A 19,482-nucleotide genomic window follows, 5' to 3' on the forward strand; every position below is an offset into this window, starting at 1 on the left:
TACCATCTCCAAGGTCAACTCAGCTGTTGGTATTGTTTCCAGTGACTTCTTGGATGGGTAGAAGCAGCCGGTGAAATGTTGATGGGAGGACGGTAGCACTGATTTTTTTTTTTTTTTTATTAAATGGCCCCACCACATGGTAGTGATCAATATCCACCCCACAGCACAAGAATAATCCTTAAATGTTACCAGCAAAGCCATAGGTGTTTTTTGCAGGGTACCAGGAGGCCACTCAGGAAAGACTATTGGAACTAATACTGTTATTCTGCTGTAGTTACACAAAACAGAACAAGGTTGTGGGAAGACACACACATACACACACCCCCCCCTCCCCCCGGGAACACTTGCTCAAAGTTCAGTTCATCCACGCAAAGTGCGGCTAAAACTCAGCCTTTTGGTCACAGGCACGATGGGCTGAACAGTCACCTGGCATTGCATCCCTTGAGCTGAAGGATTTCATGTAGTCCCATACTTACTCTCCAGGGAGCGGGAGGTGTCTGGTCCGCTCTCTGCCTGGTTCACTACAGCCTTGAGCATCTGACAGGACGGTTGTCTCTGGTATGGTTCAGGCCAGGATTCCACGGCAGGGCCACCAGCAGGGTTCAGCAAGGTCGGATCTGCTGTGAGAATAAATGGTGAATTCACAACCACCACCAGCCAGGAAAGAAACCATTTGAAATTTAAAACATGAAACAAAAATTCTAGACATAGCCAGAGAAAAACAACTAACTTTCGTTAGAACTAGGGAGAGGGGAAAAAAAAAAGAGTAGATCGAGGAACAGATGGTGGGATATGAAGAACATTACAGAAAGCAGTCCACGTAACACTAGCTGTACCATAAACCTGTTCTAGGTAAAGCTGTGCCCAAAAAGGGGAAAAATGTACCCCAGTTCTAGAATCAGACTAGTCAGCAATAAATCTGGGATGCACAAGGCAAAGTGATCATTTAATAAATTGGGCCCTGGCATCTCTTTAAAAGAGCTCTCTGCATTACCTCTGGCTGTTCTCTCCCCCACAGATCAGCATTCTCCTCCCTCCCCTAAACAATATGAAACCTGGTGAACCTACTTTCAGGCAGAATATTCTAGATAACTGGTATGGGGGGGGGGGGGGAGGGGGCTACTGCACAGGACCGAAAGAAGCTGCAGAGGGTTGTAAATCTAGTCAGCTCCATCTTGGGTACTAGCCTAAAAGTACCCAGGACATCTTCAGGGAGCAATGTCTCAGAAAGGGAGCACCCAGGGCATGCTCTTTTCTCACTGTTACCATAAAAAAAAACTACAGTATTTCTGTTTTTTGCATGTTTTTTAAAATCTATTCAAGATATGTACATTGTAATTGATTTACTTGTTTATTATTACGTTAATTTTTTTCCTGTAGTATGTATTGCATTGAACTGCTGCTAAGTTAACAAACTTCATCACGTGCCGGTGATAATAAACCTGATTCTGATAACTTGGGCTAACCTCCAGGGAGATGCTGGGTGTGAGGTGGGTCTGCAGTTTCAGTGGATTGGTAACAGCCTGTTTGTACTTCACTAATAACCAGTGGCTGGAGGTGAGAGTGCAAGAGGTTTGTACCAAAATATTTCTCTTCTCTCCCCCCGCCCCCCGCCCCAACTCTTTCATTTCAAGAACTTGAATCCTTTCAAGTTGTCGTACTCACAGACTCAATTTCTGGAAGCACTTTCACCATTTACTCAAACTCATTTAAAACTCCCCTGAACATATCCGTTTGAGGATAAGGAACCCAGATTTTCCCATTATCTTCGCAGGACTGGAAGGAAAGGTGGTGGAAATTGAATCAGTCAGGGTTTTCAAAAGGATTCATTGGACCTGAGAAAAATAATGCTCCATTCGCAGAACAACGGCTGAAAGTTGACTGGGGAAGCACATTGAGTCTCACTGGGATGCACATTTGTGTCCACACCATCAGCGACTGCCCTGACTTAATCCCATTCACCAGCACTTGTTTTTACAGTCTTTTTGCCACAATCGTTCAAGTGCTGGGTCAGGTAATTTAAGCATTTGCAGAAGTACTTCTGTCCACTGCACGCAAACTGGTTTTCCAGATTTCAGCCACTCATTGGGTCTTAACACATCTAACAGGATCTTGGACTTATTGACAGAAAGACCACATTCATATCATGTTGGCAGCCGCCAAGGCTCCGTGCTGAGCCTGCTGCCAAAGCACGACCGTACTGCTAGATTCAGTTCAAACCAAACAAATTCACTGTTGACACATCCGTGGTTGGCAACATCAACAAGGATGACAAGACAGCACAGAGAGACAGCTGGTAGAATGATACAAGCACATCAACTTGAGTCTCAACGTGGACAAGAGTAAAGAGATGATGTGACTTCAGGAAAGTGCAGACTGACCACTCCGCACTGCATACAAACAGCTCCTCCGTGGAGAAAGTGGAACAACAAATTTCTGAGAGTGCACAAAACAGACAATCTCTCCCAGTGACTCAACACCACTTCTTTTAGCCAAGAAAGCACAGCAGCGTCTGCACTTCCTGAGGAAATTGAGGTGAGTGAGACCCCCCCTTCCATTCTAACCTTTTTGAAAAAACACAGGAGCACCTGTGGGAATGTCCTGACCAAGTGCATCGCCACCTGGCATGGGAGTTTAAAGACCCTACAAAGAACTGCTGAAAGGATCATTGGGGTCTCTCTTCCACCCATCACATGAGGGGTGATTGATAAGTTCGTGGCCTAAGGTAGGAGTCCGTTTTAGAAAACCTAAAACATTTATTTTTCAACATAGTCCCCTCCTACATTTACACACTTAGTCCAGCAGTCATGGAGCATATGGACCTTAGACATCCAGAAAGTGCCCACAGGAGGGGTGATTGATAAGTTCGTGACCCAAGGTAGAAGGAGACAAGTTAGACAGCTCTCGTTACATGCACAAGCAGTTCAACTCTGAGTGATTATGCAGAAAGTTTGAAGTTAATAACACATCTCCTTCTACTTTAGGCCACGAATTTATCAATCACCTACCTTACCATTGGGCAGGAGGTACCATAGATTTGCAAAAAGGACTGGCAAGATAGAAAACTGCTTCTTCTCCCAGGCGTGAGAGTACTGGACTCCCTGCCCCTGCCTGGTCTCATGTGTGAAGTGCTGGTAGCGTATACTGTAAAACTTCTTGATACATCTCAAATGCACCTTGCTATTTCTCAATTTATTTGTGGTAATATTACCTTGTGTTGTGCAAGTTACTTGTACTGTTTGGTGCACCTTGGTCCAGAGAAATTGCTTCCTCCTACTGTAGTTATATCGTTCAATGCAATAAACTGGAAACTTAAAGAAAGACCTTCCTCACACCCTCCGTAACTTCTTGTCTTTTACTCAAAATATGAATTCAAGCATTCTTGTTTGATTCAGTATGGGTTATATGTATAAATGTGAATTACAAATGCCATCATGCTACCACGTAATATGTGCCCGCCTTGCTTAAAGTTAACTTTGACCCAGATTTTCAGACACCAGTGTCTTCCTTTGAATTAGTTCAATGTTCTGAAGTTACAAAACATAACATGGTGATGAGATAGTTTTAAAAATGAACCCAAGACAGCTACCAACCTGTTAAAAATGCAGCAAGACATTCAAAGTAAAGAAAACAAATAAAAAGCAGCGAGAAACAGTCAGATTAAAAAGAATAATTAAAAAAAAGCCCAGAACGTGCAGAGACTATCAAGTTTATAAAACACATGTTTTTTTGGAAGGAAAGACAATCACTTTTTCTTTAAAGTCAGAAAACAGAATTCGTGGGTACATGGAGTACCAGTACCAGGTGATAATATTTAAAAAAAAACAAATGGCTGGCTGCATCAAAAGATTGATGAATTTGATTACACAACAAGTAACTGGCTCATGTATACCAAGCTAATTAAACAATATTTTGAAGCAAATGAAATAGCCAATGAGAAACAAGTACCAGCTGCAGGTTGGGAAACAGCAATGGGCAAAGCAGTGTGAGATGGCTTTACAGGGTAAAGGCAATGGTGATATCAGACAGTACTGACACATTACAATCCACAACATCCAGTGAAGCCTTGCCTTATGGTAAAGGTGCAGTCATGTCACATGGTACGAGTGATGAAGTGAATGCCCTATAGCCTTTCATCATGTTCCCTTACCACCGCAGAGAAAAATAATGCACAGATTGACAGTGAGACTTGAGTCCAATTTGGGGTGCAAGACCTTTCAACCAGTACTTGTATGGGAGAGAGTTTACCCCCATTACTGATCATCAACCACTAGTGTCCAATTTCAATCCACAGAAGGCTATTCCACTAACAGCAGGAGCACGAATACAAGGATAAGCTGTTTCTTGGAGGACACAATTACAAGATTGAATTTCAGAGGACGACTGATCATGGAAATGCTGATGGATTATCCAGTTCACCCTTGGAAAAGTACTAGAAATATTTGCAAAAAAAAAAAAGACACTCTTCTTGACTATTCTCACTGATGCAAATTGAAAGTTCCTCTATTATGACAGAGATGATCCAAAGGGAAACCAGAGAAGATCACACACTGTCTCAGGTTTACATGACAAACCAAATGGCTGGACTGTGCAGCAGAAATTCCCGTTCCCCCATTTATACCAGTGCTGGATGAACTTGCCCTTGACAGGGGTTGCCTTATGTGGGGATTGAGAGGAGTTGTACCATCCAAGCTGAGAGCTAAGTGTTGGAGGAGCTGCATGCTGGTCATCTAGCCACGGTGAAATGACAGTGTTGGATCTAAGCTTTTCTCTCGTGGCCTGGGAGAGATCAGCAGAATGAACTGGATGCAGCATGTCGAGAAGGTACCAAGAGGAGCACCTCCCCATACCTGGAAATGGCCTGCATTGCCCTGGCAGAGGACTCACATGGATTTCACAGGACCATTCATGGGCACAAATTTCTTAGTGGATGCAGCTGTAAAGAGGCCAGGAGTGTTCCCAATAGCCTCCACTGCAGTCTTCAACAAGTTTCATGTGTTGAGAAGCCTCTTGTCAAGGTCTGATGTTCCAGAACACTTAGTCAGTGACAATGGACCACAGTTTGTGGAGGAACAGGTTCAGTCATTCCTGAAATGATGGAATAAGACTATTACATCTGTGCTGTACCACCCAGCTACAAATGGCTCAGCAGAAAGGCTTGTCCAGAATCTAGAGAATGCACTGCAAGCAATGTCAGCAGAACACACTACACTGACACTGAATCAGAAACTGGATCTTCTCAAACCCAATCTCAGGAGGATGCAAGACAAACTAAAGGCTCTTCAAACAAGATTCAATGTTTCACTCCTAGACAAGTGGTCCTGGCGAGGGACTACAGAGGTGATCAAAAGTGGGTACTTGGAAAGGTCAAGGACAGAACTGGACCACTCTCCTACACGGTGGAGATTTTGTCTGATGTCATCTGGAGACAACACATTGCTCAGTTGAGGAGAGCAGAGTCAACTGTTAGAGAAATTGAGTACCACTATCAGAACCACCTCCTACAGTCTCAGAGTCAACTCCTACAACCACCACCAGAGGAGGCCCCAGAACAAGATTGTTTCACAGCCACAGGTCTCACCCATCAAGCAGAGTGATCTCCCCACCCCCACCAAGGTCAGGAAAGATATTATCCCATAAAAGTAGGAAATCCTCCATAGTGATTAAATCTTTAAGCCTGAATGGGACAATTTAAAATTTACTGAGCTGTGGATGGCTGTACAGTAGTTGTATTATAAAGTATATTGTGTAACAGTTGAGATATATTCTCTACTAAGCTGAAGTTTATAGCTGTTGTGTATTTAGCATTTCAGTAATGTTTGAGTAATCTGTGTATATATTGTTTGATTAAGCATTGTTTAAATTCATTACATGTATAATTACATGAATTGCATACATCATGCTACCAAGTGACATGTACGCACCTCACTTAAAGTAAAAAATTTAGATCCGCATTTTCAGACTCTGAGCCTTCCTGTGAATTAGGTTAATAGCAGCTCATCATTGGCCTATACAACATAACAGCTCCACAGGCTCCAAAGCCCAGAGGTTGCAGTTCCTCCAGCATACATCCATACTCATCTTTTCCTCCATCAGCTTTACAGGGATTTCCAGACCACCATCCTATGAGGGGAAGATGTTCATCCTCCCCCAATCCTGCAAATCTGTAGATACACCTCTTGGGCTTCATCTTTCAGCTGAGGGAACAGAACCTCAGTGAATAATTTTTCCTTGGGTAGTTGTCCAATTGCTCCTTTTGAAAAACCTGACTGATTCAATGTTGTCAGCAAAGCACAGAAAGAGTGTTTGACAGTAACAGCACCTACCCTAAACCTGCTTGTCTGCATTAGCCCCCCCATTCTTTGCTTTCCGGTAAAGTAACAGTCCAAGTGCATTTAAAACATAATTGTACCCACCTCCGCAGCTCATTTTCATATATCAAACACCCCCTGATCCCCTTTAAAATTCTTACAACTCATCTTAAACCTGTCCTCAAGTTCCAAACTCCTCTGTAAAAATGACTGACTGTCCATCCTATTAACAAGATCATGAGCCATAGGAGCAGAATTAGGCCATTTGGCCCATTGATCCATTTTCATGGATCAATCATGGCTGATCCATTTTCCCTCTCAGCACCAGCCTCCTGCCTTCTCCCCATATCCCTTCATGACCCAACTAATCAAGAATCTATCAACCTCTGCCTTAAATATATCCAATAACTTGGCCTCCACAGCTGCCTGTGACAAATAATTTCACAGATCACCACTCTCTGACTAAAGAAATTCCTCTTCATCTCTGTTCTAAAGGACATCCCTCTATTCTGAGGCTGAGTCCTCTGGTCTTAGACTCTTCCACCATAGGAAACATCCTCTCCACACCACTCTATTGAGACCTTTCAACATTCGATAGGTCTCAATGAAGTCACCCTTCAATCTTCGGAATTCCAGCGAGTAGATCTTTCAATCCTGGAATCATTTTTGTGAACCTCCTTTGAACCCTCTCTGATGTAGTCACATCCTTTCTTCGATAAGGAGAACAAAACTGCTCACAATTCTCTAAGAAGACCTCACCAATGCTTTAAAAAAACTCAATATTACATTGTTGTTTTTATATTCTAGTCCTCTTAAAGTGAATGCTAACATTGCATTTGCCTGCTTCACCACAGACACAACCTGCAAATTATTATGCCTTTTAAACACACTTATAAACCTCTACAATGTCATGTGTAGCCTTCCACATCAGTGAAAATAAACCCAGCCTGTTCCATCTCTCCTCATGACCACAGGCCTCCACTTCCTGGTGAATCTCTTCTACTCCCTCTACATTATCCGTCTTGTAGTGTGAAACTGGAACTGGACACAGTATTCCACATGCAGTCTAACCAGCAGCTGGAGTTTTGTTCATCTGCATCCCTACAACTATCTCTACACTCGATGATTGGTCTAGGAAAACAAGCATGCCAAAATATCTTCACTACCCTCTCTACTCATGTCTCCAAAATATCTTCACTACCCTCTCTACCTGTGTCTCCAAAATATCTTCACTACCCTCTCTCTACCCGTATCTCCAAAATATCTTCACTTCCCTCTCTACCTATGTCTCCAGATTAGGGCACTATAGCCTTGCACCCTAACATCTCTGTACAGTACTGTTATTCTATGCGCTACCAGAATATGACTTCTCAAAGTGCACTGCCTCAGAGGTGCCTGGATTAAATTCCACCTGCCAACATGTCACCCAGCCTTCCTGAATGGATTGAATTGAACTATTTCTTAAATCCTTCACACATGAGGATAAAAAAATCTTTACAATATGCCTCCATCTAAATGTTTAATGTGCAGAGTAGTTTATAATAAACAGAAGTCAATGTAATATAGAGAACACTCAATTCAGCGTGAGTTCATCAATCTGATGGCCTGGTGGAAGAAGCTGTCCCAGAGCCTGTTGGTCCTGGCTTTATGCTGCGGTACCACTTCCCAGATGGTAGCAGCTGGAATAGATTGTGGTTGGATGGTTTGGGTCCCCAGTGATCTTTCAGGTCCTTTTTACACACCTGTCTTTGTAAATGTCGAGTCATGGGAAGTTCATAACTACAGATCTGCTGGGCTGATCACTCTCTCTCCCTCGGGATTCACATTCCCAAGTCCAACACAGATGCATTCACAAAGATAGTGCACTAGCTTTTACTCTAAAAGCTTAAAGAGACCTGCTACATGATCAAACACTAAGAAGCATCTTAAGATGCACTGTAGAAAGTATCCAGACTGGCCTGCTACAGCATTTCCACTGCACAGCAACACAAGATGCTACAGAGATGTAGACCCAGCCCAGTCCATCATGGGCACAGTCCTCCACTGAACTGAAAGCATTACAAGACACTGCCTCAAGGTTCTCTGCTCACTGGGTCATACCCAGTTATGCAGCTGCCATGGGGCAGGAGGCACAGAAGCCTAAAATCCCACACCACCAGCTTCACGAACAGCTGCTTTCCTACAACCATCAGGTTTTTAAACCCAACCTGCAAAATCCTAACCCTATCTCAGCAACCTAACAACATCGCATAACCTAGTGAATATGGCCCAGTCTATCACAGCTAAAACCCTCCCAACCATACAGCACATCTACGCGAAATGCATGCCATTCTCCCCCCACCACTACATGGTCTCTTCTCAGTGCTGAATCAGGAAGGCACAGGAGCCTCCGGACTCACACCATCAGGTTCAGGAGCAGTCACTACCCCCCCAACCATCAAGCTCTTGAACCAAAGGGGATAACTTCACTCACCCCATCATTGAAATATTCCCACAACCAATGAATTCATATCATATGTTCAATATTTTTTTCTTTGCATTTGCTCACAGTTTGCTGTCTTCTGCACTCTAGTTGAATGCCCTAGTTGGCCAGTATTTCATTGATTCCATTATGCCTATTATTCTGTAGATTTATCACGGGAACCCACACAAGAAAATTACTCTTAGGGTTGCTTATGATAACATGTACATTGATCAAAATCACTTTGAAATTTGAACTTTAACAGCACAGATCACCTCTTGCACCGGGGCGGCGCTAAGGTGGTGTTAGAAATTGCAATAGCACCACCAAGAAATTAACTGCAGCTGCTTTGCTTTCTCTGTATAGTTTTGAATACAGCTTGTTTCTCCAGTTGATCTAGTGAAACAGCACCCCCAATTGCCATATCACCCACACAGCAATAAAGTTATAAACTGTCAGATCCACTCTACACTTCTGCTTATTTGTTCGTTGTCAATGTCTTGCTGTTGCTGTCCTCAGATCAGTTAAGCTGATCTAAGATCACTTAAGGTGGTGATGTCACTCACGCAAGAGATTGATAGTATACATCCAGGCGCAGATCCATGGTCTTGCGAGACTAACAGATGCCACATGCACACAATGTGCTTTTACAAGCGAGTGTGGGCCTGGCACGTGCATTATTTTGGCGGCGTGAAAAATGGATCAATTTTTAGTGAAAAAAACAACCTCATCCAGAGGAATCAGTGGTGTCTCAGCCTGAGCCTGTTGTAATTGAAAGTGACATGCAGAAAGAAGTAAGTGGGGATGAGGACGACAGCAGTTCATCGAAGGAATGTGAGGCAGAAGTAGAGGAACAAGACATGGAGCGGGAATCGGAAGAGAACGTGGATGAAGCTGCTCTTAGTGCTAGTGGCAATACTGTTAGCAATGTTAGCAGCCCGAGGAAGGACCCCGTCGGCCAGCATTGAAAAAGTACCCTTCGCTGCTTGCAACAGTTTGGCAATCAGCAAAGGAGTTTTATTTGTGGCTGGTTTGACCTGTACTCCTGGCTGGAATATTCAATCACAAAAGATTCTGCTTCGCATGCAGGCATTTCCTGTGTGGAGGACATGGGTTCCATTCTGAGTCTACCTTCACTGTCACCGGTTACCGCAACTGGCAGAAAGCTACAACAGCTTTCAAAACCCACCATGTAAGTGCAGCTCACAAGTTTGCTATGGAGGCATGGGCTGAATTCAGATTGAGAAAACAAGACGGTTCAAGATTGGGAAATATGCTTGACAAAGGACATGCAAAGATTGTCCAAGAAAATCGTGGGTATATGAGAGTAGTGGTTGAATCTCTACGCTATACTGCGTGCCAAGGCATTGCCCAGCGAGGACACCGGGAGAATGATGGATCTGGCAATAGGGGAAACTTTGTTGAGTTGCTCAGTGTAATTGGGAAGTTTGATAAGACTGCAGCTTAAAAAAAAAGGACAATCCTGGAAATGCAAAAACATCCATCACGATATCCAAAATGAAATTATGGGTATTATGGCAGATATGGTCAGACGTCAAATAAGTGCAGAAATCAAGGAGGCTGGACATTTTGCCATCATGGTGGGTGAAAGTAAAGACTTGAGTAAAAAGGAGCAAATATCAGTGGTGGTGCGGTATTTGAATAACAAAACAGTGCTTGAAGAATTCTTGCACTTCACTCCAGCAGAAGGGTTGGACGCAGAGTCGCTTCTTAAAAGCACTGAACAGACACTCGCCCAGTGTGTTATTGATAAGAACGCATATATAGGTCAGTGTTATAAACAGGGCGGCAGTGATGTCCGGGTGCAATAACGGGGTACAAGAGAGGTTCAGGAAAGAGGTCCCGCAGACATTATATATACACTGCCATGCTCACAGACTTAACCTTGTTTTCGTGGATGTTGTGAGCAATGTACCACAAGCCGGTGAGTTTTTTGAAACTGTGCAGCTGCTTTACAATTTCTTCTCAAACACTGTTGCCCACGATCTTTTCATGAAGAGACAGAGAGAACTGGAATCAACTGTACAGCCCGTGGAGTTGAAGAAATTGTCAGAAACACGCTGGGCATGGCAGTATACAGCTTTGTGGGCTATAAGGAAATCACTCCCTGCCATTCTAGCTACACTACAGGCTATTATGGGCCAACCAAATGCATGGAGGAAAACGGAGGCCAGAGCTGTAAATGGACTGATTGATGAGCAGTTTGCTTTACTTCTCACTCTGTTTGAGGATTTATTCTGAATCACCAAGTTCATGTCAAACCAGCTACAGTCTCTCAGTTTGGAGCTTTCATCCGCTGTGGACTTGGCTCAGTCTGTTATCGATGCACTCTCAGCAAAACAGGGAGAGGAATCACGGGGTGAAATTCAGGCAAGAGCTAGGGACCTGTGCGTCAAGGCTGGTATACAGAGCAGACCACATGAAAGGAGACAGGCCCAGCCACTCCACCGCCTACATGATTTTGTTGTTGAGGCCCAAACTGAACGCACACCTGTCACATCCTCTGATGACCTTCGCAACCACTATTTCTATCCTGTTATAGACAGACTTCTGACTGAAATGAAAAGACGGTTCTCATTTGAGACTGGGGGTGTTCTGACTGGAGTCTCAGCATTGAGTCCCAAACACAAGTTCTTCCTAGACAAGAATTGTCTTTGGCCAATGGCCCAATACTATGGAGTGACTGAAGTGAACCTGACTGCAGAGCTACAACAGGTTCAGCATCTGCTGGAAATAAAACAAAAGGACAGACAGTGAATGACACAATGGAATTTCTAGCTCTAATGAGACCCTACTGCAGTGGTCCCCAACCACCGGGCTGTGGACCGGTACCGAGCCGCAAAGCATGCGCTACCGGGCCTCGAGGAAGCAATATGATTTGGCGATATGAGCCAGCTGCACCTTTCCTCATTCCCTGTCATGCACTGTTGCGCCTTTACCCGCGCGTCATCCATTTCAGCGCGGGAAGGAGATCAACTCCTCGAGCTTGCAAATGACGGCGGGCTGAAAAGCCGTTTGACATTACATCTCTGCCGGCATTCTGGATCAAAGTCAAGGCTCAATATCCTGAGATAGACACGGAAGCACCGAAAGCGTTGCTTCCATTTCCAACATATCTCTGCGATGAATGTAACGAAAACTAAATTGCGGATTAGACTGGACATAAGGAACCCCGTTCGAGTATCGCTGTCCCCCATCACCCCTCGATAGGACCGTCTTGTTGCAGGAAAGCAAGCCCAGGGCTCCCACTGATTCAGCAATATTGGTGCGTGGCAATGATTTTACAAGTTCACACGGGGAAAGTATGCGCTGTGTTTAATATCCAAACGTTACTTAAAATGTTATGATGCTATTGACTTATATAACCATATAACAATTACAGCACGGAAACAGGCCATCTCTGCCCTTCTAGTCCGTGCCGAACGCTACTCTCACCTCGTCCCACCGACCTGCACTCAGCCCATAACCCTCCAATCCTTTCCTGTCCATATGCCTATTCAATTTAACTTTAAATGATAATATCGAACCTGCTTCTCACACTTCTACTGGAAGTTCATTCAACACTTACTTCAAGCTCCCCTGTCCTCCCCTGATAATTGACTTATCGCTATATTCATGCGAGGAAAATGCGCTGTGTGTTTAATATTAAATTCGTTAGATAAAGCCTTTTAGAGACGAAATTGAGTGTATTAGCCACTTATCACCGATATTCCGGTCGTGATTAACACCCCCCCCCCCCCCGAACAGAATCGCCAAAAATGATTTGCAGAAAATAATCGACAGGAGCGCGCATGCGCACTGGTGCCCGCGCAAGGCTTCATGGTCATTGTAGTCTTTCTCTGGGTAAACGCAACGTATTTGACTACTACTCTTGTTCGTTGGCAACCATCCCGCCCCGCCCCCAGCCCCGGTCCGCAAGAATATTGTCAACATGAAACCAGTCCGCACTGCAAAAAAGGTTGGGGACCCCTGCCCTACTGCAATGCATTTATAGATTTATACAAACTAATCTGCATATCACTGACTGCCTGTTACATCTGCCTCATGCGAACGGAGTTTCTCTTGCCTCAGGCGCGTCAAAAACTACTTAAGGAATAGCAGCAGCGATGCTCGGAACAGCAACTTGGTTCTGTTGGCCATAAACAGCCGGAGGACCAAAGCACTTCACATCCAGAAAATCATTGATGCTTTCGCCACCAATCACAACAACAGACGGATTGTGCTTCCCTGAAAACATTAATGGTGAGTGCAGTTGATTTTTTAAAAATTTGGGCCAAATGCTGATTATTATTATTTTGAGGTGGATACCCCATAGTTCTTATGTTTCCTGCAAATCCTAAAATATTACATTTACTGCTATTAAGCCTACTGGTTTTGCTTAGACTTCCAAGCGGTGATTCTGTTGATTTTTGTTTTAAATTCAATAGCCGAATTAATTGAGGTATTGCATGGTCAGAGTACGATTTGTTCAACTCCTGGTAAAGCCTTGTATCTGTTGTTTGCCTTATTTGACTTTAATAACGGTGTATCTTTTGGCATTGCTGTGTACGTAATGCAAATAGCAGTGAGTTCGTGTTGTGTTTTTCAGTTGAAAAGCACGCATTTGACGCTGATTGCGTGATTCACGTTGTCCGCTGCACTGTTTGTTTTTTTGGTTTATGCTCCATGTAGCCCGGCTTGTCTCTGACACCATTGACACTAACAGTTCACTTCTATATTAGATCTATCAATTGCTGTTGCTTGTGAATCAACAGAGGCATTTATAGTAGGCACATAATGCCTACTATAAAACTTACTTTTTAAACGCCATGCGTCTGACCTTGCGAATACATATTACCATACAGTCCATCCCTCAGCACCATCACTGAATAATTCAGCCCCTCCGTAGCACCAGCAAGAAAAAAATCTCTAGCACTGTCTTGCACTACCCGGACTTGTCTCTTTTTGTTCCAATGTTTTAAATGTATTCTACAATTTATATTTTGTGCCTATGAGCCCTGTGATGCCTCCACCCAAATATGCTCCAATATTCATGACACTTCCTGAGACCGACATTCTGGAAAATATCAATGCACCCTTATCCAGCAAGCGTCCTCCCCAGTGAATACCAATGAGAAGTATTCATTCTCTGGCTCCACTCTGATCCCTGTGGGGACCAATTCTTCCTTAGCTACCTGCTTGCTTTCAATAGACTTAAAAATTTAGGATTCTCCTCAATCATATTTGCCAAGATTATCTTATGTTTTGTTTTCCTGATTTAAGTTCTCCATGTCCCCTACAAAGCTAGAGTGATTCACTCAATTTCCTGCACCTTACAAACTTCTTTCTTGCCCCTGGATGAAATGCTCTGCCTGTCACACTGCTGGTGTCTAGGGCAGCAATGAAGCTCCTCTATCGCTGATGGTGTTCATTGTGTTAGCAGCTTCCTCTGTTTTCACCATGCAAGACCTGGGTGGAGACTCAGGAATACCATTGCACTCAGATGTAGAAGGATTCTTCATTGCTGTTTCTGAGCTGGACCGGCGGATCACACTTAGTCTGGCCTCTTTCCTTTGAGATGTTTGACATGGGTGACCCTACCAAGAGCAAACCATAAAGGCTTGACTCCAGCCAACATATTTTTTTCAGATATTTTTGATTCTGAGAACACTCAGTCCTCTTTTATTGTCATTTAGAAATGCATACATGCATTAAGAAATGATACAGTGTTCCTCCAGAGTGATATCACAGAAAACAGCACAAACCAAAGACTAACACTGACAGAACCACATAATTATAACATAGTTACAGCAGTGCAAAACAATACCATAATTTGATAAAGAACAGACCATGGGCACGGTTAAAAAAAAGTCTCAAGTCCCGATCGACTTCCGAGTCCCCGATAGCAGGCGGTGAAAGGGAGAAACTCCTGCCATAAACCTCCAAGGCACCGACAACTGCCGATACCTTGGAAGCAGCCGACCACAGCCCCGACTAGGAGTTGAGGATGCCATCGTCTACCTGCTGAACCGTGTCTATGCCCACCTGGACAAGCCAGCGAGCACTGTGAGGGTCATGTTTTTTGACTTCTCCAGTGTATTCAACACCATCCGCCCTGCTCTGCTGGGGGAGAAGCTGACAGCGATGCAGGTGGATGCTTTCCTGGTGTCATGGATTCTTGATTGCCTGACTAGCAGACCACAGTACGTGTGCTTGCAACACCATGTGTCTGACAGAGTGATCAGCAGCACTGGGGCTCCACAGAGGACTGTCTTGTCTCCCTTTCTCTTCACCATTTACACCTCGGATTTCAACGACTGCACAGAGTCTTGTCATCTTCAGAAGTTTTCTGATGACTCTGCCATGGTTGGATGCATCAGCAAGGGAGATGAGGCTGAGTACAGGGCTACGGTAGGAAACTTTGTCACATGGTCTGAGCAGAATTATCTGCAGCTTAATGTGAAAAAGACTAAGGAGCTGGTGGTAGACCTGAGGAGAGCTAAGGCACCGGTGACCCCTGTTTCCATACAGGGGGTCAGTGTGGACATGGTGGAGGATTACAAATATCTAGGGATATGAATTGACAATAAACTGGACTGGTCAAAGAACACTGAGGCTGTCTACAAGAAGAGTCAGAGCCATCTCTATTTCCTGAGGAGACTGAGGTCCTTTAACATCTGCCAGACGATGCTGAGGATGTTCTACGAGTCTGTGGTGGCCAGTGCTATCATGTTTGCTGTTGTGTGCTGGGGCAGCAGGCTGAGGGTAGCAGACACCAACAGAATCAACAAACTCATTCGTAAGGCCAGCAATGTTGTGGGGATGGAACTGGACTCTGACGGTGGTGTCTGAAAAAGAGGATGCTGTCCAAGTTGCATGCCATCTTGGACAATGGCTCCCATCCACTACATAATGTACTGGTTGAGCACAGGAGTACATTCAGCCAGAGACTCATTCCACCGAGATGCAACACAGAGCATCACAGGAAGTAATTCCTGCCTGTGGCCATCAAACTTTACAACTCCTCCCTTGGAGGGTCAGACACCCTAAGCCAATAGGCTGGTCCTGGACTTATTTCCTGGCATAATTTACATATTACTATTAATTATGGTTTTATTACTATTTAATTATTTATGGTGCAACTGTAACGAAAACCAATTTCCCCCGGAATCAATAAAGTATGACTATGACTGAGCCGACACCGAGTCCGTCCATCCGAAAACTTCAAGCCTCTGACCAGCCCCTCCGATACAGCCTCCCAAGCGCCTTTGACCTAACCCCAGCCGCCGAAACAAGCAAAGCCGAGGATTCAGGGCCTTCTGCTCCGGAGATTCCAGTTATCACACAGTAGCAGCAGCAGCGAAGCAGGCATTTCAGAAGTTTCTCCAGATGTTCCTCTGTACTCTCGCATCTATCTCCATCAAATCAGAATTGTGCCCAGTCCCCTACTTGACAGATTACAGATATCATTCACCAGAGAGGCCGCGCGCAGGTATTTCTCTGGGTCACTGAAGGATTCAAGCCTCCAAACCCTACGACAAGGTTGTGATCCTCTTGAAGGCTGACGAAATCTTTGACATCTTTTGTACCAACATTGCCTGTCACCTTACAGGGGGTTATGGTCTCTGAACTCAGTTTCCTCCTCCAGCAGATGCCCCCAATCAGATTGCATTTGGACTTGTCTTCCAGAAAGTTACCCCTGCAAGCATACCCTCTCACCAGGGTCCCAAACACCATTGCTACACAACCAGACACCTACCAAGCCAACCCTCTCCCTCCTTTGTCCATACTTTGGTAAATCAGACCACCAAGCTAGGTTCCTTCTCCCAGAAGCTGAAACAGGCGGATGCTGTATGGAGAGTTGCAGTGCTGGTTGGAGGAAATGGATGACCTTTCTGAATCCATAGACTTGTCTATATACCCACTTAGCTAAGATGAGTATGTTACCACTGTCTCAGACTTTACCAGCAAGTGCGTTGAGGATTGTGTACCAAAGACGACAATCCAGTTAATCCCAAACCTGAAAGTATTGATGAGCCGGGGATCACCCATGAATCCTACCAAAGTCTAGGATCGGAGATGACTCAGCCCTTTGAGAAATCAAAATATGACCTCCATAAAGCCATGAGGAATGGAAAACAACTGGCACTACACCAGAAATAGAAATGGAGGTTAGTCAAGGCATCAGCTGTGACAGAGCTTCTATGTCCATATACCATGGGCTACAAATTGAAACTACAAATTGCCAACGATAGAAAATCCTTTCCCAATGAGACTAACACTTTCCTTACATTTTTAGGCAGTCATCACCCATTCCAACAGCCTCTAGTACACCAGAACCCCACTCCTCCCACTCAGCATTGCAGGGCACAAGATGAGTCTTCCAGAGAGCAAAGCCACAGAAAGCATTGGGCCCAGATGGCGCCCCAGCTGTGTCTTTACAACCTGCATAGATTAGCAAGCAGAAGGTATTTGCAGACACTTCAAACCTTCCCCTATATCGATCTTAGGTTCCCATCTGCCTTAACATTATGTGCCATACCGTTTGATGTGGGTGATCATAGTCTTTCCATGAAATATTCTTGGCAATTTTTTTTTCCCCTACAGAAGTGGTTTGTCATTGCCATCTTCTGGGCAGTGTCTTTACAAGATGGGAACCACAGCCATTCTCAATACTCTTCAGAGATAGTCTGCATGGCATCGGTAGTTGCATAGCTAGGACTTGTGATGGGCACCAGCTGTTCATACCACAGGCTCCCAGGGCTTCACATCACCCTGATCAGGAGGGCTAACCAGGTGATACACCTTGCCCAAGGATGACCCACAGGAAGAAGTGCTTTACACCTTCTTTGGAAGAAGCACATCACCATCCCAACACCTCGGAGAACACGGAACATTGGGAACAGCGGCTTAGCTGCCGGGAGTTGTATGTCCAAAGATCTGCACCTTTCTGGTGCTGACTCTCTGGGCCAGAGCTTGGAAAAAGCAAAGCAGAAGACTTTTCACTTTGTAAATCAGTGAGGTGTATGTCTTCCCTCTCATTGGAAATGGGGACACCTCTTTTTCCCTTATTAGGGTGAGAGAGTGCCTGTGGTACATAAAGTTACCAGGTGAATGGGTAGTTTTGGGGTACTGCAAGTCTGTCTTTATCGATGCTTGCTACCCACTTGAGTGCTTGGTGGAGGGTGCTGATGCTTTTTTGCTGGTGGGGGGGGTGATTGCCTTGCTGCTGCTTGTGCATGGGAGGGGGGAAGTTGGGGATTGCTTTTGGGTTCTAACATTTGTCATTCATTCTTTGGGGCACTCTTCTGTTTTCATGAATGTTTGCAAAGAAAAAGAATTTCAGAATACATATTGCGTAAATTTCTCTGACACCAAATGTACCTCTTGAAAGTCCACTAATACAAAAAAAAAAGGTGATACCCATCACCCAGTGGTTCTGACATCTAGCATGAAGTGTGAGGGGTTGGTCATGGCAATGCATTAACTCCAGTCTCCCAGACGACCTTAACCCACTGCAACTCGCCCACTGCCAAAATAGGTCCATGGCAAACACCATTACCCTGTGACCCTACATTCATCTCTGGAGAATCTGGACTGTAAACACCTATATTAATTCTATCATTTATTGACCCCAGTTCTGCCATCATAGATTAGCTTTACCACACGCATCAAAACAGTGAAATACAACGCTTGTGTCAATGACCAATACGATCTGAGGATGTTTTCCAAACAGGGAAGTGTATAGTGAGATTGCTGACAAGAAGTGACTGATGGGCAAAATTGTAGTTAACAGGCAGACAAAATTGAAAAGGGTGAATACAGGCTGAAGGTGTTATATTTCAATGTGTGCAGGATACAGAAAGGGTAGATGAACTTGTAGCACAGTTACAGATTGGCATGTATGACACTGCGGCCATCACTGAATCATGACCGAAGAAAGATTATAGCTGGGAACTTAACATCCAAGGATATACATTGTATGGAAAGGACAGGCAGGTAGGTGCAGGGGATGGCACAGCTCTGTTGAATCCATAAAAAGAGATGACAGGATCAGAAGGTTGAATCTTTGTGGGTAGAGCCAAGGAACTGCAAGGGTAAGAAGGCCCTAATCAGAGTTGTATACAGACCCCCCCCCCCCCCCCCCCCCACAAACAGTAGTAAAGATGTGGTCCACAAATTACAATGGGGAAAAAGAAAATGCATGTCAAAAGGGTATGATATGATAGTCATGGGGGATTTCAATATGCAGGTAGATTCGGAGAATCAAATTGGTGTTGGACCCAAAGGGGGAATTTGTAAAATGCATACAAGATAGCTTTTTAAGAGCAGTTTGTGGTCGAGCCCACAAAGGGATCAACTATTCTGGACTGGGTGTACTGCAATGAACTGGAAGTACTTGCAGGGCTCAAGGTAAAGGAACCCTTAGAAGACAGTGATTATATGATGAAATTCACCCTGCAATTTGAAAAGTCAAAGTCAATGTATCAGTATTACAGTGGAGGAAAGGGATTTGCAGAGGCATGAGAAAGGAGATGGCTACAGTTGTTTGGAAAGAAACACTCGCAGGGATCAGCAATGGCTGGAACTTATGGGAGCAATTGAGAAGGTGCAAGATATATATATTTCAAAGAGGAAGAAGTATTCTAAAGGCAAGATGACAGAACTGTGACTGACAAGAGAAGTCAAAGCCAACATAAAAGCCAAAGG

At 44.4% G+C, this 19,482-nt stretch overlaps 2 protein-coding genes across 3 annotated transcripts in view; one reads left to right on the plus strand and one right to left on the minus strand.

Moving 5' to 3' along the window:
- Positions 1 to 19,482, minus strand: part of LOC140197909 (uncharacterized) — a 65,179-nt gene that overhangs the window by 30,453 nt on the left and 15,244 nt on the right. The window contains exon 2 of one of the 2 annotated variants that reach the window (XM_072258509.1): positions 477 to 617. In XM_072258509.1, the coding sequence (XP_072114610.1) occupies positions 477 to 617 (141 nt within the window). Of the gene's footprint in view, positions 1 to 476; positions 621 to 19,482 lie in introns of both variants that reach the window. The other variant, XM_072258508.1, reaches the window with a different exon arrangement.
- Positions 12,677 to 19,482, plus strand: part of rnf167 (ring finger protein 167) — a 233,988-nt gene continuing 227,182 nt past the window's right edge. Inside the window, exon 1 of the mRNA XM_072258505.1 lies at positions 12,677 to 13,035. The gene's annotated coding sequence lies outside the window, so the exon portion shown is untranslated. The remainder of the gene's footprint in view (positions 13,036 to 19,482) is intronic.

Source organism: Mobula birostris, chromosome 5 (genome assembly GCF_030028105.1).
Source record: "Mobula birostris isolate sMobBir1 chromosome 5, sMobBir1.hap1, whole genome shotgun sequence".
Taxonomy (NCBI): domain Eukaryota; kingdom Metazoa; phylum Chordata; class Chondrichthyes; order Myliobatiformes; family Myliobatidae; genus Mobula; species Mobula birostris.